Source organism: Nomascus leucogenys, chromosome 4, assembly GCF_006542625.1.
Source record: "Nomascus leucogenys isolate Asia chromosome 4, Asia_NLE_v1, whole genome shotgun sequence".
In the NCBI taxonomy this organism is placed as follows: domain Eukaryota; kingdom Metazoa; phylum Chordata; class Mammalia; order Primates; family Hylobatidae; genus Nomascus; species Nomascus leucogenys.
Window position 1 is genome coordinate 71,029,124 of NC_044384.1, and position 21,654 is coordinate 71,050,777.

Below are 21,654 nucleotides of genomic sequence, written 5' to 3' on the forward strand. Positions count from 1 at the left end.
CCCAAAGTGCTGGGATTAAAGGCGTGGGCCACTGCACCTGGCTGACATTCTTTAATGACTGCACACCAGACAATGCAGTCACAGACACCACTCCCATAGCCTGTTTCCCTTGGCTTCCAGGGAAATGACTCATTCATGACAGTGGAGGTCACACTTGCCCCCACTGCTTCCTATCCCTATGAAAGGCCATCCCAAACACCAGCAGATCCACTCCTGCCCCTTTGTGTATTCTGCTTCTGGGTTACTTGCCCTGGGGGTGCCAAACCCAAGTTCATGGGTGAAATCTGCCAAAATGTCATCCCATGGCCATGCCTCAGTTTTGGCCACTAGGGACTGTCTCTAGCTTTCCAAAAGGAAGGAGTTAAGATGTCCAAGGAAATCATGTAGTCTTACTGTCTTTGGCCAAGTGGTTCCTAAAATGGACCCCTTTTGACCTCTGTAGGGAAGGAAAAAGAACTTCCCTCTTTCCCATTAGGTTCTGTAGCTGAGTGAACTAACAAAGACAGATTAACAGGAGGAAAGCATACACATTTTGTTTAATATTTTTACATGCACACGGGAACTTTCATAAGAAAAATGAAGACCCAAAGAAGCCGTTAGGACTGAGAGCTAATATACCCTTTTAACAAAAGATGATAAATTTATGGAGAAGTGACAAAGGAGAAAGTTTCGTTTCTAGGGTCAGTCATTGTGGGGCAGTGACTAATGAAAGACAGGGGTTATTTTGGTGGGTTTGTACAGGTCAGTTTTGGGGTGGACTCCCAGCCCCTGGTGATAAGAACATTCTCCTCTTACTGGTACAGAGCGGGCACGTTTCTTAGGGAAGATTTCATGACCTGCTTTTTGGGACAGAGCGGGAGGTCAGCCAGCCAGCCTTGCATCTGAGGCTTCTCAAGTGCCTTCAACTGCAATTAGTCAACATGCCGAAGGGCTCGTTTTGGGGTGGCGTTTTGTGTTCTGAACCCTTTCGTCTCCCTTTTGCCCACACTGAGGTTCACAGGCGCCTGCAGAGGAGCTGGTGCGGGAGGATGGGGAGATGGGGAGGCAACATCCCCTCATCTGCATGAAATGCTCATGGGAACATGTCTGCTGCCTCTACCTACCCAGGGACAGAACCAGCCAACTGGCGTGGCAGGCAAGGAGCCAGCGCAGCCTCCAGGCAGTCCATCCTCTCCTCAGTACTGGGGCCTCCCGTCAATGCCAGCGCCAACAGAGAGCCTGGGCCTCCCTGACCCCTCCCTCCTGCTGGCTCTCCTTCTTCCTTCTAGAGCGGCTGCTGCCCCTCTGTCTCCAGAATTGTCTCCTGCTTGCCAGTTAACCCATTCCCAGCGCTTGTTGGTCCCCGAGAGGCTCAGCTTCTCAGCCCTCAATGGCCACCTGTCCCAGCCGCAGAAGGAGAAGGGGACAGAGGACACCGGTTCATTCCACCATATTTACTGGAGCCAGGCCTGCACTAGGTGCTAGGGACTCCCAGGTGGTCAAGACAGAGACCTGCCCTGAGGGCCTAACATGGTAGTGGAGAAGATAAATAACAACAGATCAACCAAGACTCAGTGGGAAACGTGCAGCCTGGATAGATGCCTTGGTAAAGCCAGGCTGGCACAGAGAGGGCAGGGGAGGCCTGTGCAGCGGCTGTAGTCACTCAGGAGAGGGAGTTCAGTGGCCTCCCAGCGGAAGAGCTGGAGAAATGGCCCAGAAGGGTCATCACCCGAGAGCGGCGCACAGCCTTCCTAGGCTCCCGTCCTGCCTTGTGTGGGACACAGCGGGCGCCAGGCAGACCTGACACCAACAGGCGTCGCCAGGTTTGCCAGCACACACACATATGCACACTCACATTCTCGCTCTCGCACACTTTCCGCACATACTCTCACACTCACCCTTACACACACTTTTACGCATTTACTCTCGCACACCACCTACTTGCTCTCCACACTCAGTCGCTCTTACACATATTCACACAGTCATACACACACACACACACAAACAACATCTGGATTTGATTAGGGAACTAAAGGGACATCTGTCACCTTCCATGTTTTGTTTACATTGCAACACATTCTTGTACTCGCTTAGCCTTGGAAGGGAGGCTCCATGCTCTATCCCAGTTGCTGAGTAGCCCCCACCCCTAGCTCTATGGCAGTGGAGAAGAGAGGGGAGGGGAGGCAACATTAAAAAAAAAAAAAGCAGTTCTCCGTCCCTGGGTCAAGAATGTTGCATTATCTAGACAGATACAAATTCAGGAAACAAAGTAATAACTCACTTCAGCTTCTTGGCCTGCCCCATCTTTGCTGTACTTGGGTAATGTCCCATTAATTTCCCCCCAACCTCAGGGGAAAGTGGGCAGAGAACAGGCCTCAACCCTTGCTGGCTTTCTTTGCAGCTTCCTGGAAAGAATCGACAGCGTCAGCTTGGTTGACTACACACCCACAGACCAGGTATGTGGAATTAGGGTCCCCCACCACACACCAGAAACTTTGAGATTCATTTCCAATATGATTTAATGATTATTTCAGAATGATTAAGGAAAAATCCTTAAGATACCTACTTTGTGCAAATCGTTTGTACTGCCCTGTGTGTGTGCGTGGATTGGTCATCAAACCTTGTGCCTTGCTCGCCTGACTCTAGCACTTAGTGGTTATCAGAATTGCCAGCATGCAGATGAGTTTATCTGCAGATAAGGAATATGCCGTTCCTTTTCCTCCTGGAGCTGTCCTCAGGAAAGCAAAGTCTTTACTTCCTGGCTTCATAAACTACGCCCATTCTGTTTGTGGCCCCGGGCCTGGGGGGTCCCATATCACAGCGAACTTTCCAGGTGTGACCCAGAGCATCCCCTTTGGGTTGAGTCAAAAAAAAGCACTCCACCATTTTTTTTTTTTTTTTTTTTTTTTCGAAATGGAGTCTCGCTGTGTCGCCCAGACTGGAGTGCTACGGTGCAATCTCTGCTCACTGCAACCTCCGCCTCCCAAGTTCAAGCGATTCTCCTGCCTCAGCCTCCCAAGTAGCTGGGATTACAGGTGCCTGCCACCTCGCCCAGCTAATTTTTGTATTTTTAGTGGAGACAGGGTTTTGCCATGGTGGCCAGACTGGTGTCAAACTCCTGACCTCAAGTGATCCACCTGCCTTGGCCTCCCAAAGTGCTGGGATTACAGGAGTGAGCCACCGCGCCCGGTCCACTCCACCAATTTTTAAATAGCAGAGAGGGAATCTTTGTGCCCCTTCGACCCTCGGGCAGCTGCAGAGACTTGAAGAGCCCCTGGATTGCTCAATTCAGGAGCCTTCAGGTGCTTCTAGAGCCAGTGAACCCCAAGGAAGTTAGAGGGATCTCTCTGTTCAAACCACACTCTCCAAACTTTCCCCAGAGTCTGCATTCCCTGCAAGGCCTTGGCCGTGGGCCCCCAAGGTGGGAGGTCTGAGGCCTGAGCTTCTCTCTCTCCCATGAAGTTTATCCTCTCTAAGGCTGATCCTGAGAGTTTGAAATTATCTGACAGAGCAATGGAGGCTTCCTCGTCTTGAGTCAGTCCCTCAACTAACTTATCTGTCCTAAACAGTTCTCATTATACTAAAATGGGAGGACCACCTCCCATGTTGCAGAATTATTATAGAATGGCTGCTTCCTTAAAATCACATGGATTTGGTGGTCAGAAAAACAAAAAAAAACCCTGACATCTGCCAAATGTGCCAGGGATGTCAGCTTTGTGAGGCTGCCTGGCTTTCTCGTCTCCTTGGGGTACCACATCTTTTATCTTGGAGGAAACAGAAATGTGCAGGGAAGAGAGAATAAATGAAATCAACTAGCATCCAGTTCATAAGGCTGAAGACTTATGAGTGCAGAGTTACACTTCCTTTGGTTTCTCACCCAAGCCACCGCGAGTTTCACCCAAGCCAACAGAGCACCAGCAGAGATGTCCCTCTGGAATGCTGATGCCCTGACTGTGGTTGTCAGGTATATATTAGTAAGATTCTTGCAGACATGATTTTAAGTCTTAAAACAAGAGCACATTTATCAGGTCTCTCAGGGCCAAACCAACACATTAACTGTGGCTTTCTCTGGAGGATAAAACAGAGAACATTCGTCTGAGTTCTTTTTTTTTTTTTTGAGACGGAGTCTCGCTCGTTACCCAGGCTGGAATGCAATGGTGCGATCTCAGCTCCCTGCAACCTCTGCCTCCTGGGTTCAAGCAATTCTCCTGCCTCAGCTTCCCAAGTAGCTGGGATTACAGCTGCCTGTGACCACACCTGGCTAATTTGTTTTTTGTGTGTTTTTAGTAGAGATAGGGTTTCACCATGTTGGCCAGGCTGGTCTCAACTCCTGACCTCAGGTGATCTGCCCACCTCAGCCTCCCAAAGTGTTGGGATTACAGGCGTGAGTCACCATGCTCAGCCAATGTTGGTTCTTAATTATTGTTGTTTCCTTTACAGTGGAACAAATTATTTGAAAAAATACCCGGGCTTTACTTTGAAGAAGAACAGTAATGTAACTCAGCTTGCTTCCCTCTTCTTGTTCCCAGGACCTCCTCAGATGCAGAGTTCTGACATCTGGGATTTTTGAGACACGATTCCAAGTGGACAAAGTAAACTTCCAGTGAGTATGTTGTTAAGAGCTGCGTGGCCCAGGGCCACATGATGTCCCAGAGCCAAAGGGCTGTGAGGTTTAAGGGGGCTTCATTCCTGAATATGCATGGCTGCCCTTTCAGGTAAGGGAAGCTGGGGTGAAATTTGAACTCTAGCAAGAGTTGAAGTGTTGATTTTACTGCCTACTTGAAAGTAGAAATGAGGACACCTGAAAGGAAGGCAGCGTTTGCATCTGAGTTGTAGATTTGATTGGCTCTTTTTTTTAGATCAGGAGACTCATGAAATTTTGATCTTTCAGATGCATAGTCACAGTTTGATAACTGGAATGAGCAGTTTATGTGTGTCTCCAGCCCATCTCTTGGGTTGCCCAACTGCAAACTCGGCCAAATGAGCTTACTTTCTTCATTTTTCTCTCTCATGATAAGACGTTAATTCTCCCTCCACAAAGCTCTTTTCCATCCTCATAGCTATCACCCTAGTCCTGCTCCATCACTTCCCCTGCCCCTAGACTCTCTCGGCAGAGCCCTGGCTGGTCTCCTGTCCCCTGGCTTACCCATTTCAGTCACCCTTCTCAGTGCCACGAAATGAATCTTCCCACAGCACGGCCTGGATCGTGCTGTTCCTCTGCTGAGAAAGTTTCGGGGCTCACTGCTGCTTGTGCACCCTATGACCCAAGCCCTCTACCTGTGACCAGCCCCGTCCCCAGGCCTGCTTTGTCACCTGCCATCTGCCACCTGCCTCACCAGGCTGGGCTGTTGTCAGGACCCTTCCAGTTCTCCCAGCTTTTCCTGCCGCAGTGCTTCTGTTCATCTTGTCCTCTGAGCCTCAGATGCCACCTGTGCTAAGCAAACCCCACAGGTCTATCAAAGCTTCCTTCAGGCCAGGCATAGTGGTTCACGCCTGTAATCTCAGCACTTTGGGAGGCAAAGGCAGTAGGATTGCTTGAGACCACGTGTTCAAGACCAGCCTGGGCAACATAGCAAGACCCTGTCTCTACCAAAAAAAAAAAAAAAAAATTAGCCAAGCTTGATGGCATACACCTGTGGTCCTAGCTACTCAGGGGGCTGAGGTGGATCTCTTAAGCCCAGGAATTGAAGGCTGCAGTGGGTCATGATTAGGCCATTTCACTCCAGCCTGGGTGACAGAGTAAGACCCTGTCTCTAAAAAAAAAAAAAAAAAGGATCCAAGCATCCCTCAAATCTCAGCCCATGGTGACCCCTTAGAACTATGCAGCCATTGATGGTATACTGCCCTTTACCTTGCCCAGTCACCCTCAGCATGTCTGACTTGACTCTAAGGGATCTCAAGGGTGAGGTCCCTTAAAGCAAGAGTCTCATGATCTTCAGTGTGTTCTGAGACTCCTGCAGTTCCCAGCGCTCTCCCCAGTGCACAGGTGACAGGCACCCACTTCCAGATTTCCCAAGAACCCTTCACATGACCACTGTCAGGCTGGATAAAAGCCAGCTACGTCTCTCTGCTGTGAGGCGCACAGTGCAGTATGGAGTTGGCATGACTTGTGGTTTTGCCCACATCATAACCAAGTCCCTGGCATAGTGGAATTACTAACAATGAAGCTGTATCTCACATTTGTGATTTTGTTTGAAAGGATTCTGCTTATCAGCTCATCCATTTTCATCAAGTACCTCAGCGTGTCCCACGTGTGCTAATGCAAAGCGTATGGATTAAATTCTAATAGGATCAGCAACATACCTGCCCAGGACAAAAAAATCTAGCCTGTGTGGTCCTAAGTCACATGCACTATGTTTAGGGAGGGGAGAAATCTCAGAGCCAGGGAAGCCTGTGAAGGTTGGGAAGATCCAGCAGAATCTGGGTAGGTAGAGAAACTCTCCCAGGGAGAACTGGCTTAGGCCACAGGGTGTGCTGAGCAGGGGCTGTGAGAAGAGGGGCCTGGGCCTGGCCTGATGAAGTGCAGGGTGCCCCTGAGAAACTGAGAGAACTGGCTGAGGTCGCCTTGGCTGGGCAAGACCAAGAAGCAGCTCGGGCTGGGCAGAGCAGCCTGCACTGAATCCAGGCGTGATCAAGACCCAGTGCAGGTCACCAGGCGGAGGTGGCTAGAGATAAGATGCATGTAGTGTAGACAGATCAGCAAGGAGCCTTTCTCAATTCTCCAGGAGAGGGAAGACACAGTGTCCTGAGAGCTGGAACAAATAATAGGAAGGATCTGCCCTGGGCAGTGACTTAGCTTGTACTCAGAGAGGCCTGAGTGTCTGAGCAAGTGACCTCTAGCATTACTGATTTAGTAACCACTGGATTTATTAAGGACCTGCTGTGGGACCTCAGACACTGCCGGCTGCTGTCTGCTTGATCTCTCACCCCTGTAGCCCCACTGTGGGGTGACAGGAGGGACTGCGGCTGAGAGAGGTGGAGCCACTTGTAGTCCAGGATCACACAGGGAGTGACGGTGCAGGCCAGTGACCCGAGCTTGACTCAAGACGCATGTGTGAACGCTGGAACCTGCTGATAGCAAAAGAGGAAAGCAAGCACGTGTGCCATTGTCCCCTGCTTCCCCCAAATAATTGTGTTCCTCTTGCTCTTCCACAGCATGTTTGATGTTGGTGGCCAGAGGGATGAGAGGAGAAAATGGATCCAGTGCTTTAACGGTGATTTTTTTTATGCTCTCTCAAGAAAATGGGAGTGAATTCTAACACTCAGCACTGCTGTGCTTAACTATTTTTGAATTAGATAATCTCCAACTAGTATGTAAAGTATAGCATTTATAGATTATGATGCTCCTTCCTTAGATACTAATCTCATTAAAAAAAGCATTTAAGGGCCTAGCACGGTGGCTCATGCCCGTAATCCCAGCACCTTGGGAGGCCAAGGAGGACGGATAACCTGAAGTCAGGAGTTCAAGACCAGCCTGGCCAACATGGCGAAACTGGGGCTCTATTAAAAATACAAAAATTAGGCTGGGCGCGGTGGCTCACGCCTTTAATCCCAGCACTTTGGGAGGCCGAGGCAGGCGGATCACGAGGTCAGGAGATCGAGACCATCTTGGCTAACACGGTGAAACCTCGTCTCTACTAAAACTATACAAAATTAGCCAGGTGCAGTGGTGGGCGCCTGTAGTCCCAGCTACTCGGGAGGCCGAGGCAGGAGAATGGCGTGAACCCGGGAGGCGGAGCTTGCAGTGAGCTGAGATCGCACCACTGCAGCAGTCCGGTGTGGGCGAAAAAGCGAGACTCTGTCAAAAAAAAAAAAAAACAAATACAAAAATTAGCCAGGTGTGGTGGCTCATGCCTGTAGTCCCAGCACTTTTGGAGGCCAGGGCGGGTGGATCACCTGAGGTCAGGAGTTCAAGACCAGCCTGACCAACATGGTGAAACCCCGTCTCTACTAAAAATATGAAAATTAGCCGGGTGTTATGGCACATGCCTGTAATCCCAGCTATTTGGGAGGCTGAGGCAGGAGAATCACCTGAACCTGGGAGGCAGAGGTTGCAGTGAGCCAAGATTGCGCCATTGCACTCCAGCCTGGGCAACAAGAGTGAAACTCTGTCTCGGAAAAAAATACAAAAATACAAAAATTAGCCAGGTGCAGTGATACATGCCTGTAATCCTAGCTACTAGGGAGGCTGAGGCAGGAGAATCACTTGAACCTGGGAGGCGGAAGTTGCAGTGAGCCAAGATCATGCCATTGCACTCCAGCCTGGGAGACAAGAGTGAAACTCCATCTCAAAAAAAAAAAAAGCATTTAAGCATCCCAAATTTACATGTGTTGTTTGGGGTGGGCTCTTCACCAAGTGCGTTACTGAAGCAACCAGTGGTGTGCGCGGCGCACATGCAGGCTGTTCTGTGACTGAATAGTCCTATCACTGAATGAATGTTTTTGTGGAACTGAGTAGCTGCTGGGTGTGTACTTTCTTGTAACTCCACAGCGAGGGTGTCTAACTGAGGTGCTTTCCTTTTTCTCCCCACCAAGATGTCACGGCTATCATTTACGTCGCAGCCTGCAGTAGCTACAACATGGTGATTCGAGAAGATAACAACACCAACAGGCTGAGAGAGTCCCTCGATCTTTTTGAAAGCATCTGGAACAACAGGTGACAAAAATAGCATGTTCAGTCTCACCATTGGATTGCAAATTTTCTTTTGTTAAAAATAGCTCGGGCCAGGCGTTGTGGCTCACACCTGTAATCTCAACACTGGGAGGCCAAGGCAGATGTGTCACTTGAGCTCAGCAGTTGGAGACTAGCCTGGGCAACGTGGAGAAACCCTGTCTACAAAAAATACAAAAATTAGCCAGGCGTGGTGGTGCACACCTGCCCAGTGACTCAGGAGCTTGAGGTAGGAGGATCGCTTGAGCCCAGGAGGTGAGGGTTGCAATGAGCTGAGATCACACTACTGCACTCCTGCCTGGGCAACAGAGCAAGACCTTGTCTCAAAACATACACACACACCTACACCCACACCCACACCCACACACACTCTTTACTGATAAATCCAGAACCGTACGAAATATCTCTTTTAGTTCATCTATTGTATAGACATACTTAAAATGTGGAATATTCTTTTTTTATTGTTTTATTTTATTTTGAGATAGAGTCTCGCTCTGTCGCCCAGGCTGGAGTGCAGTGGTGCCATCTCGGCCCACTGCAAGCTTCACCTCCCGGGTTCATGCCATTCTCCTTCCTCAGCCTCCTGAGTAGCTGGGACTACAGGCGCCCGCCACCACACCCAGCTAGTATTTTGTATTTTTAGTAGAGACCAGGTTTCACCGTGTTAGCCAGGATGGTCTTGATCTCCTGACCTCGTGATCCTCCCACCTCGGCCTCCCAAAGTGCTGGGATTACGGGCATGAGCCACCGCGCCCGGCCAATGTGGAGTATTCTTTGATGAAGTTCTGATAGTTCTTTGTCAAGAAAATTTAAGTCTCTGTTTTGAAAGCCTAAGATTACATTCAGCCTTCCATATCTTCGGGTTCCACATCTGCGGATTCAACCAACCACAGATTGAAAATATTCAAAAATAAATTTAAGATAGCAGTACAACAACAAAAAATAATACAAGATTACAGTGGCATACGCCTATAATCCCAGCACTTTGGGAGGCTGAGACGGGGGAATTGCTTGAGCTCAGGAATTGGAGACCAGTCTGGGCAACATGTTGAAACCCCATCTCTAAAAAAAATACAAAAATTAGTCAGGTGTGGTGGGGCGTGCTTGTAGTCCCAGCTACTTGGGAAGCTGAGGCAGGAGGATCACTTGAGCCCAGGAGGCGGAGGTTACAGTGAGCTGAGATTGCATCACTGCACATCAGTCTGGGTGACAGAGGGAGACTCTGTCTCAAAAAACTTAATTAATTAAAATAAAAAACTGAGCAAATAAAAAAATTAGACTAAAAATAATAATACAAATAAACAATACAGTATAACAAGTACTTACCTAGCTTTTACATTGTGTTAGGTATTACAGGTAATTGGAGATAATTTAAGCATACGGGAGGATGTGCATGGTTTATATGCAAATACTACACCATTTCATATAAGGGAGCCTCCTCGAATTTTGGTTTTCACAGGGAGTCCTAGACCAATCCCCCATGGGTATCAAGGGATGACTCTATATCTAGGGTTCAAAATAGGTTTCATTTGGTTTTTAAAATTTAGGATGTACCAGTTTAGGGGCCGGGAACAGTGGCTCTCGCCTGTAATCCCAGCACTTCGGGAGGCCAAGGCAGGCAGATCACCTGAGATCAGGAGTTCGAGACCAACCTGGCCAGTATGGCAAAACCCTGTCTCTACTAAAACTACAAAAATTAGCCGGGCGTGGTGGTGGGCGCCTGTAGTCCCAGATACTCAGGAGGCTGAGGCAGGAGAATCGCTTGAACTCGGGAGGTGGAGGTTGCAGTAAGCTGGGATCGCACCACTGAACTCCAGCCTGGGCAACAGAGTGAGGCTCCGTCTCAAAAAATAAAAAAAAATTTTTGCTCTTCCCGCCATCTTGGCTCCTGTGGAGGCCTGCTGGGAACAGGACTTCTAAAAGGAACTATGTCTGGAAGGCTGTGGTCCAAGGCCATTTTTGCTGGCTATAAGCGGCGTCTCCGGAACCAAAGGGAGCGCACAGCTCTTCTTAAGATTGAAGGTGTTTACGCCCGAGATGAAACAGAATTCTATTTGGGCAAGAGATGCGCTTATGTATACAAAGCAAAGAACAACACAGTGACTCCTGGCGGCAAACTGAACAAAACCAGAGTCATCTGGGGAAAGGTAACTCAGGCCCATGGAAACAGTGGCATGGTTCGTGCCAAATTCCAAAGCAATCTTCCTGCTAAGGCCATTGGACACAGAATCCGAGTGATTCTGTACCCCTCAAGGATTTAACTAACGAAAAATCAATAAATAAACGTGGATTTGTGCTCTCGTAAAAAAATAAATAAAAATAAAAAATAAAAAAATAAAATAAAATAAAATTTTTTAAATTTTAAAAATAAATAAATAAAGTACCAGTTTAGGACATCCACTAGTAACTAGATGATCTCTAAGATCCCTTACGCTCACAATCACCACATAATCATGTTTGAAACTACTAGCATTGCAAATTGGCAGAAGTGATTATTTCAGAAAGGAATATTTAGCACACACACACACACACAATACATACATATATAGTTAGAAATCAAAGTTTCTTCTAAAATATTTTGGAAGAAATATTACCGAGGAGGACAGGAAACATAAGTTTACCTTGTAAAAGTTTTGGATTATCAGAAAAATGTTTTTGTATGAAATGTTCAACAACCATCCTCAAATTTGTGGTAATAAGACAGTTAATAGGAAAGAAACAGGGTCAGGAAATACCAGGTATACAGAAGGATACTATAGAGTTATTATGAATTTATTTATAAACACTATATGTGTAAGTGGGAAAATGACCACAATCTTATAGGAAAAAGCAGATTTTAAAATACTATGATCTCGTTTTTAAGTATGTATGAGGACAGAAAAAAACTTGGGCATGAAAACATAAAACTTCTGTAGTAACTGTTTCTGGGTATAATTACATTTGATTTTTTTCTGTATGTTTTTCTATAATTTAAGATTTGTTTTTACAAAGGTTATATATTTTATTACTAGAAGAAGCAGGTAAGCTATTTCCATTTGATGGGAAAGTGGATTGTGTGTGTGGGTTTTGTTTTTTTTTTTTTTGAGACAGCGTCTCACTCTGTCCCCAAAGCTGGAGTGCAGTGGTGCAATCTCAGCTCACCATAACCTCTACCTCCCTGGTTCAAGTAATTCTCCTGCCGCAGCCTCCTGAGTAGCTGGGACTGCAAGCATGTGCCACCACGCCCAGCTACTTTTTGTATTTTTAGTACAGACAGAGTTTCACAATGTTGGTCAGGCTGGTCTCGAACTCCTGACCTCGTGATCTGCCCACCTCTGCCCCCCAAAGTGCTGGGATTACAGGCGTGAGCCACCACACCTGGCCAGATTGTGTTATTAATTGATAGTAAGATTCCTGTAGTCTAATCAGTTAGCTTGATTCCTTTGAAGTGATGGAGGTGGAAGAAGAACCAAGCCAGCTGCATGTTAAGCTCTGTGTTATTAGCTAATGAGTCATATATTACTTTGTTGTTGTTAACACTTTCACTTCTAATGTGAGTTTTCCAACCTTTCATTGGTAAATTACACCACAGAAATTCAAATAAACTCATTGCATAAGAAAATCTTAGCTTTGGTTCCAATAAATCTATATCCCCCATGGGACTGAATTAGAAAGTGCTTAACTACGGATTGAGTATCCCTCATCCAAAATGCTTGGGATCAAAAGTGTTTAAGATTTCTTGTTGTTGTTTCGAATAGTTGCATTATACTTACTAGTCCAGCATCCCTAATATGAAAATCCAAAGTGTGAGATGCTCCAACAAGCACTTCCTTTGAGCATCATGTCAGTGCTAAAAAAGTTTCGGATTTTGAAGCATTTTGGATTTTGTGGTTTTGGATTAGGGATGCTCAACCCGTACCTATGTTTGTTTATCATTGTTTACAGATGGAATGAGGATACTGGTGTACTGAACTTTCTTGAATCCTATACATGTTTAAGAAGATGATGGTATTCTTTTAATTTAGCAACTTCTATGTTAGAGGTGCTTTCATATACTAGTGTATGTGAAATTCGTATGTTTATTTTTCCTTTTTTAGGTGGTTACGGACCATTTCTATCATCTTGTTCTTGAACAAACAAGATATGCTGGCAGAAAAAGTCTTGGCAGGGAAATCAAAAATTGAAGACTACTTCCCAGAATATGCAAATTATACTGTTCCTGAAGATGGTAAGATTTCAAAACACATTCTTATGATTGAGGAATAAAATTGTTTTATTAATAGTCCTGTAACTCTAATTCACATACTTCTGATGAATCAAAGAAATTCACTTAGTTTAAATCAATTCTCTTTCTACTGCCCATATCCTAAAGTACTAGAGTGTTAAAATGTCCTATTTAGGATCCCATTTGTAAATGTCTCCGAGTTTGACTTTCCATTGAAACTGTGCAGCAGAAGAAAGAGCCGTTTTGGGGTGTGACTATGTCATGCTGGTATGAGCTCTCCCTCTAGTGCCTTTGACTGGGTGTGACAGGACAGGGGCCTTGTTAGTCCTTGATACAGACCTTCTCACTTCACCCTCAGATGACCCTGCATGGTAGTTTCTATTATTTTTTCCCGTGGAAAGAAAGTCTGAGAGAGGAGAGATAACGTGTTCAAAGCCACACGGGTAGAGTCATGCAGGCAAGGCAGTCCTTGCACCCTTTGTCCCCAAGCCCGTGCTGGCAGCAGCTGCGCTTATCTGCTCCTGTCTCTAGCCTTGCTGTGGCTGCAGCATTGGGGATTTCCAGCAGGGCCAGCAGCCATCCCAGGCCACCTGAGACTGAGGGGTTTCCGGGGCACGGGACTGTCATTGCTAAAGCTGGGAAGGTAGACCAGGAAGAGTTGGTCACTCCGTTTCCAGTCGCTTACACTTCAGTTTCCAGTGAACACCAGGTCTACCAGAGGCTCATAGGAATGATTTAAGGCGAAATAACACCGCTTCTTACATCTTGAATTCCAAACTAGAAAACGCAGAATAAAAGACACTTTCCTGGAAAATATAGTTAAGATTTGGAAAATTTCTTTTTTATCCTCAATGAAGAGGGAAAAGAAAACTTGAATTTGTCACTAAACTTTCTTGCTCTTTATGTTCAATGTTCTTTTCTCCCTCTTGGGAGAGGCATTATATAAGTATATTCATAGTAAAATCCTGACCCATGTGAGGCCTTCGAACAAAATCCTACTGCTATCACCTGCGTCAGAAAGACCCGAAAAAAAATCCTACCGCTACATATTTCCTTATAGGAATAAATAATAGTCATTGGAAATGGGCCTGAGCGCCAGCTCTGCCTGTGGTCTCACCAGTCCCAGCTGCTTTCATGAGCCACTGCACCTGCCAGAGGGTCACTCAGCGTGAGGTCAAGGTCCAGGCTCTTCCTGAGACCAAATCAAGTGGAAATCTCATTGCAGTTCATGACTGCCTTGCTCTACCTGAAGCCTTTCCAGGACTGAGGCCAGGTGCCACTTGCCCATGGCATGTCATCAGAGCATGGCTTCTGCTGCGCATTCTGTGGCTGGCATTGCCGGTTTCCCAGCAAGCTGGGTCTGTAATTCTCCCACTAACCACCTCTTGCCACCTCCCGTCACTCAGCTCAGGCAGTGGCTCAGAGGGGTGGTCCTTCCAACAGGGTCTGCCTCCCCAGGCCCTTCCCTCTTTCCCTCCTTATGGCTGTGGTCCTGGCCCTCACTCCTCTCATCTCAGCAGCTGCCACAGCTTCCTGCCTGACCTCCTGTAGCTGGTCACGCACCTTTTCAGAACATTCTGTGAACTTCTACCAAAGTCACCCTCCTGAGACACAACCTTACCCGCTTAGGAGCACCACCACTGGCTGACAGCCAAGGCCACCTGCTCAGCCACGGGTGCTGAAGGGCTTCATCCAGGGGCTGAGGGGACCCTGGCTTGCTGCCTCAGTGCCAGGCCCAGTGACTGCTCTTCACCCAGCAGCATGTGTCATCTCCATCTGTGCCCTGCCCCTCCCAAGAGACTCACCCATTCCTGAGCATCTGTAGCACCTGCTGGAAGCCTGGGACCACCATCAACTCCAACGTCAACTCTCACTTAGCAATTAAAGGGAACTAACAGTTGGTCCATGTGACGGCATGGGTGAAACTCACAGTAATTATGCTGACAGAAAGAATCAAAGCAAAAACTACACACCATGTGAATGCATTTGTGTAAATGTCTAAAAAGTAAATTAGCTGGGCATGGTGGTGTGCGCCTGTAGTCCCAGCTACTCGGGAGGCTGAGGCAGGAGAATCACTTGAACCCAGGAGGCGGAGGTTGCAGTGAGCCAAGATCATGCCACCGCACTCCAGCTTGGCGACAGAGCAAGACTCCATCTCAAAAAAAAAAGAAAGTGCTGACTTATGCATGGTGACAGGAAGCACATCGGTGGTTGCCTGGGGAAGGAGGGCTGCAGAGGGAATGCAGACACTGTGGGAGAGTCTGGCTGTGCTCATTGTTTCCATCGTAGTGATGCTGGCATGACAACACACACGCCAGAACTCCTCAGATGGGCAAGGCGCGGTGGCTCACGCCTGTAATCCCAGCACTTTGGGAGTGTGAGGCGTGCAGATCACCTGAGGTCAGGAGTTCAAGACCAGCGTGGCCAACACGGTGAAACCCCATCTCTACTAAAAACACAAAAATTAGCCAGGCGTAGTGGCTGGCACCTATAATCCCAGCTACTCGGGAGTCTGAGGCAGGAGAATCGCTTGAACCTGGGAGGCGGAAGTTGCAGTGAGCCAAGATTGCACCATTGCACTTCAGCCTGGGTGACAGAACAAGGCTCCGTCTCAAAAAAAAAAAAAAAAAAAAAGCACTCCAGCCTGGGCGACAGAGTGAGACTCAGTCTCAAAAAAAAAAAAAAACTCCTCAGATGGTACACGTACACTCTGGGCATTCCAGAGTAGTCAGTGACCCTCCGCAAGATAAATGACATGGGAGTTCCCCAGCCGCTCCAGAACATAGCCCAGGCAGAGACCCACAGTGGGTGCTGTGCCCTCCCCTCCCTCACTGGGTGCTGTGCCCACCCACCCCCCACAGTGGGTGCCGCGCCCTCTCCTCCCTCACTGGTTGCTGTTCCCTCCCTTCTATGACTCTGTGAGCAACAGTGTCCTCACAGACCCTACAACAGAGAAGGCAGAGAGTGGTAAGAACACTCAGCTGTGTCGCCTAGATCTCAGATTTCGTGGGGGTCACAGAAAATAATGACATGACCACATGAACGTGGACTCTTCAGGGGGAGAATGCCTCAGAAAGGCCTAGAGCCAGAGGGTCAGCTACAGTGATCTGGGGGCTCCACATGCCTGAGTGGGGAGCAGGAACAGGGAAGGGGAGTCTCAGAAGAGGAGGCTGATGGAAGCTGAGAGGCAGTCCATGGAGGCCCTGCCAGTGCTGCCCCCAGGGAGGCCAGGGCCCAGCTCCTGTGCCTGGAGGCTCTGAGCTTTCCTCTCCCAACAGCTCTGCAGGGAGGGCAGCTCTGGGGCTCAGGCTGGTCAGTGGGAATTCTCCCCCACCCTAGCCTGTCTTGCTTGCGCTGCTGTAACAAAATGCCTTAGGCTGGTGATAGGGTTTAGATCTGTGTCCCTGCCCAAATCTTTTGTGGAATTTTAATCCCCAGTGTTTGAGGTGGGGCCTGGTGGGAGGTGATTGGATCTTGGGGGTGGATCATTTATGAACGGTTTAGCACCATCGTCTTGACACCATTTTCAAGATAGTGAATGGGTTCCGCAAGAGCAGGTCATTTAACAGGGTGTAGCACCTCCCCCATCTCTCTCCTGCTCCTGCCCTGGCCATGTGAGATGTCTCACTCCCTGTTCATCTTCTGCCATGATTGGAAGCTTCCTGAGGCCTCCCCAGAAGCCTAGCAGATACCAGCATCATGCTTCCTGTACAGCCTGCAGAACCATGAGCCAATTAAACCTCTGTTTATAAATTACCCAGTCTCAGGTATGTCTTTATAGCAATGCAAGAATGGACTAACACAGCTGGACAATTTATGAACAACAGAAATGTATTAGTCACAGTACTGGAGGCTGGAAGGTCAAAGATTAAGACACAAGCCAATTCGGTGTCTGGTAAAGGGTTTCTCTGCTTCATAGATGGCACTGTCTCATTTTCTCCTCACATGGTGGAGAGGGTGAGGGGTCTCTCTCAGGCCTCTTATAAGGATATAATCCCATCCATGAAGGCGGAGCCCTCGTGACCTTATCACCTCTCAAAGGCTGCCCCTCTTGATATTGTTGCATTGGAGATTAGCAGTCAACATATGAACTTGGAGGAGACACAAACATTGAGACCACAGCACCCCCAGAGAAAAGTTTTATCAGAGTAATAACTATTAAAATGATGTAGGAGACGAGGGGAATGAAAATTACATGTTTGGCTGGGTGCAGTGACTCACACTTGTAATCCCAGCACTTTGGGAGGCCGAGGTGACCGATCACCTGAAGTCAGGAGTTCAAGACCAGACTGGCCAACATGGTGAAACCCTGTCTCTACAAAAATTAGCCAGTCATGATGGTGGGTGCCGGTAATCCCAGCTACTGGGGAGGCTGAGGTGGGAGAATCGCTTGAACCGGGGAGGTGGAGGTTGCAGTGAGCCGAGATCATGCCACTGCACTCCAGCCTGGGCAAGACAGCGAAACTACGTCTCCAAAAAAAAGAAAGTACATGTTTGTTTTTGCCTTCCTGTACATGTATTTTAATGCTGTGAATATACAGCAGTCCAACGTTGAAATTCCTTCTGTGTTTTCATAGAGTTGTATCTTTGTTTCATGTTGCTTAAAGTTCCATTTGTTATTTCTACAGCAACACCAGATGCAGGAGAAGATCCCAAAGTTACAAGAGCCAAGTTCTTTATCCGGGACCTGTTTTTGGTAAGCAATTTTGTTAACCTTTGTTTTTCTACCTCCATTCTTAATCTTTTGTTTCTTGCAATATGCAAATTACTTTGATGATCTCATTTAATCTTCCTTAACATTACGAGAGATGAGAAAGGGTATGTTACTTTAATTTCACAGCTGAGCACACCGAGGTTCAGAGAGGTTAGATTTCTCACCTAAGGTCACACAGCTTCCAACCAGCAGAGCCTGGGTGAGAACACAGCGTCCCAGGGAATGGCAGTTGGATGGGCTAGACTTCATTCACTTGTTGTATTTTCCAAAAAGGACAGCGTCCTTCAGCAGAGTCTAAGCACCCATACTCTTCCTCCATCCAAAAGCACTAACAGGCTGATGGTTTATGTAAAAATGGATGTGCTCAAATTCAGATACTTACTTCTTTTTCTTCAGCTTTTTGAGATTATTCCAAACTTACATACGAGGCAGAAGATTTGTACAAATAACTCCCATATACTCAGGCCGGGTGTGGTGGCTCATGCCTGTAATCCCAGCACTTCGGGAGGCTGAGGCAGATGGATCACCTGAGGTCAGGAGTTCGAGACTAGCCTGGCCAACATGGTGAAACACCATCTCTACTAAAAATACAAAAAATTAGCTGGGCGTGGTGGCATGCGCCTGTAATCCCAGCTACTCCAGAGGCTGAGGCAGAAGAATTGCTGAAACCCAAGGAGGTGGAGGTTGCGGTGAGCCGAGACCACACCACTGGCCGACAGAGCGAGACTCTGTGTCAAACAAAACAAACAAAGATCCCATATACTCTTTACCCAAATTGACCAGTTGGCAAAAATTTGCCACATATGCTTTATCTGTCTATATTACTTTCTTTGAAATAACCTACAGCGTATAGCTAGCTGTTTTTTACTCGCTTCAAACTATTACATGCCAAGGCATTCCCAAGGGCGTGTTCCCGGTAGTACTCCAAGTGCACTTAACATGTGTGGACAAGATCTTAGTCCAGGCAGCAGCAGGGCTGATCCTCAGCTGTGGGGCCTTTCCACGGCGACCGGCACTCCAGCCTGGCCTTTCACCACCCTTTTCCCAGCATACCCCTGTGGGATGACTCTTGAATCCTACAGTGAGTTAGAAAGTAACAATGAGGAGAAATCAAGGCCCCAGGGTGAGTTCAGAGGACGAGTTCCCCGAGAAGTGCATGGCCGTAAGTGCATGGCAATACCCGGAGAGCTTCTGCAGCTGAATAAATCTGGGACATGCTATGTTAAATACAGCAAGAGAGGTTCCTCTGCCTCTCTCTCAGAATCTGTCAGATTCTCAGAGCCTTTGCTTAAGGCCAATTAATGTGTATTGCAAATCTCTTCAATAAGGGAATTTAGTTTGTAATAGATCAAGGGATCCCTTTTTTAAGGAGCATTTTTTAAGACCATAACACATAAAGACACAAAAAAATGCTATTCTAATGAGAACTAAATGTTAATTAAGCATGCATATGTTGGGCATTTAAATGAAGATTAGAAACATCTAGGCCGGATGCAGTTGCTCATGCATGTAATCCCAACACTTTGGGAGGCCAAGGCAGGTAGATCACCTGAGGCCAGAAGTTCGAGATCAGCTAGACAACATATCGAGACCTCGTCTCTACAAAAAATTTTAAAACATACCTGGGTATGGTGGCACAGACGTGTAGTCCCAGCTACTCAGGAGGCTGAGGTGGGAGGATCCCTTGAGCCTAGGAATTTGAGGTGGCAGTGAGCTATGATCATGCCACTGCACCCCAGCCTGGGTGACAGAGCAACACTCCATCTCAAAATAAAAACAAAAACAAAACTATTTGAAGCAACGACCTTGTAGTGACTCCATTCCCTTAATTTTAAGGCTCTAAGCAGGGACGAATAGTCACACTATTACGGAAGAAAGCCTTTTTTGTTTATTTGGGACATTGCCTTGCACTGTCACCCAGGCTGCCTGGAGTGCAGTGGCAAGATCATAGCTCACTGCAGCCTCCAACTCCTGGGCTCAAGCAACCCTCCTGCCTCAGCTTCCTGAGTAGCTGGGACTACAGGCACACACCACCACACCCGGCTAATTTTAAATTTTATAGAGATACAGCCTTGCTATGTTGGCCAGGCTGGTCTCGAACTCTTCGCCTCAAGTGATCCTCCTGCCTCCACCTCCCAAAGTGCTGGGATTACAGGTGTGAGCCACTGCACCCAGCCAAAAGCCTATTTTTCATTCATTCACTACACACTTAACTGTGTGTGTGCCAAATACCTCACCTGGTGCTTTGGGATTAAAAAGATATATAACCGGTTGGGGGAGAGGGGAAGGATAGCATTAGGAGATAAACCTAATGTAAATGACGAGTTAATGGGTGCAGCACACCAACATGGCACATTTATACATATGTAACAAACCTGCACGTTGTGCACATGTATCCTAGAACTTACAGTATAATAAAAAATATATATATTAAATATATATATAAAATATATATATATATATATAACCTACTCATTTTAGTGTCTGTAAGTTTTTGTTTTAAATGCTCAAGAGAAGCCTGACTATTGCTAAAATAAGTCTATCCCCCTGTGAGGAGTTTCATACCTCATGACATCTTTAGGATACCCTTTCTGTGGTCCAAGCAGCTCTCTAAAGGCTGTTTCCCAGGATCGAAAAAGGAGTGGAGGGGATGAGTAGGAGGCCCAGGGATTCCCGTGGCACCAAGGAAGAAGGCGAGCTTCTACAGGACCTCTGTCTAAGTCTGCCCGGGCTGCCATAACAAAGTGCCACAGAGGCTGAGTGTCTTAAACAGCAGAAATGTATTTCTCACAGCTCTGGAGCCTGGAAGTCTGAAATCAAGGTGCGGGGTCTTCCCTCGCACATGCCTGCATCCTCCTGGTTTCCTCTTCTATCTAGGGACACCAGTCATATTGCATTAGGGCCCAACCTAATGACCTCATTTTACCGTAATTGCCTCTGTAAAGGCCTTATCTCCAAATATAGTCACATCTGAGGTGCCAGGGGTCAGGGATTCCACATAACTTCAGGGAACACAGTTTGGCCCGTAACAGCCTGTCCCCACACCCACTGCACTTAGCTTCATAGTGCACATAAGCACATCATTGAGGTGTCCCCACAAACCATGATTCATAATGTCTAACCCTGTTTCTCAGGTACTTGACAACAGATCACTTTTCTCCCAGAAAGCAACAAACGTTCCCCCGATAACCAGGGGACACCCTGCTTAGCAGATGCTAAACTGCCCCTGTGTGGAGGCTACCATGGGGCCGCTGCACCGTCCAATACAGGACCACTGGGCACATATGGACATTTAATTAAAACTAGCTGGCCGGGCACGGTGGCTCACGCCTGTAATCCCAGTACTCTGGGAGGCCGAGGGGGGCGGATCATGAGGTCAGGAGTTCAAGACCAGCCTGACCAACATGGTGAAACCCCATCTCTACTAAAAATACAAAAATTAGCCAGGTGTGGTGGCGCATACCTGTAATCCCAGCTACTCAGGAGGCTGAGGCAGAAGAATTGCTTGAACCTGGGAGGTAGAGGTTACAGTGAGCCAAGATGGCACCACTGCACTCCAGCCTGGGGGACAGAGCAAGACTCTGTCTCAAACAAACAAACTAGCTAATTAGCCCGGGCACAGTGGCTCATGCCTGTAATCCCAGCACTTTATAAGGCCAAAGTGGGCGGATCACTTGAGGTCAGGAGTTTGAGACCAGCCTGGCCAACATGGTGACACCCCGTCTCTACTAAAAATACAAAAATTAGCCAGGCGTGGGCATGGTGATGGACGCCTGTAATCTCAGCCACTTGAGAGGCTGAGGCAGGAGAATCCCTTGAACCTGGGAGGCGGAGGTTGCAGTGAGCCAAGACTGCACCACTGCACTCCAGCCTGGGCAACAGAGCTAGACTCAGTCTCAAAAATATATAAATAAATAAAATAAAATTAGCTAATTAGAAATCAGCCCCTTGGTGGTATCAGCTAGATAGCGACTATCATATTGGCAGGGCAGATAGTGGACATTCCCATTGTCGCAGAAAACTCTGTTCAGACCTTCCTTTTTGGAAGCTCCTCCCTTGACTTGCCTGCCCGGGGTTTTCTCTGAC

General features: G+C 47.4%; 1 protein-coding gene and 1 pseudogene across 5 annotated transcripts in view; both read left to right on the plus strand.

Annotated features, from left to right (window-relative positions):
* Positions 1–21,654, plus strand: part of GNAL (G protein subunit alpha L) — a 208,344-nt gene that overhangs the window by 181,759 nt on the left and 4,931 nt on the right. For all 4 annotated transcript variants that reach the window (XM_003276680.4, XM_030810774.1, XM_030810773.1 and 1 more), the window contains 6 exons: positions 2,381–2,435; positions 4,509–4,582; positions 7,135–7,193; positions 8,515–8,635; positions 12,727–12,857; positions 17,483–17,550. In XM_003276680.4, coding sequence (XP_003276728.1) covers positions 2,381–2,435; positions 4,509–4,582; positions 7,135–7,193; positions 8,515–8,635; positions 12,727–12,857; positions 17,483–17,550 — 508 coding nt within the window. The remainder of the gene's footprint in view (positions 1–2,380; positions 2,436–4,508; positions 4,583–7,134; positions 7,194–8,514; positions 8,636–12,726; positions 12,858–17,482; positions 17,551–21,654) is intronic.
* LOC100599188 lies at positions 10,524–10,911 on the plus strand (annotated as a pseudogene). Its single transcript, XR_001115632.2, has one exon. The product of XR_001115632.2 is annotated as a 60S ribosomal protein L35a pseudogene (transcript).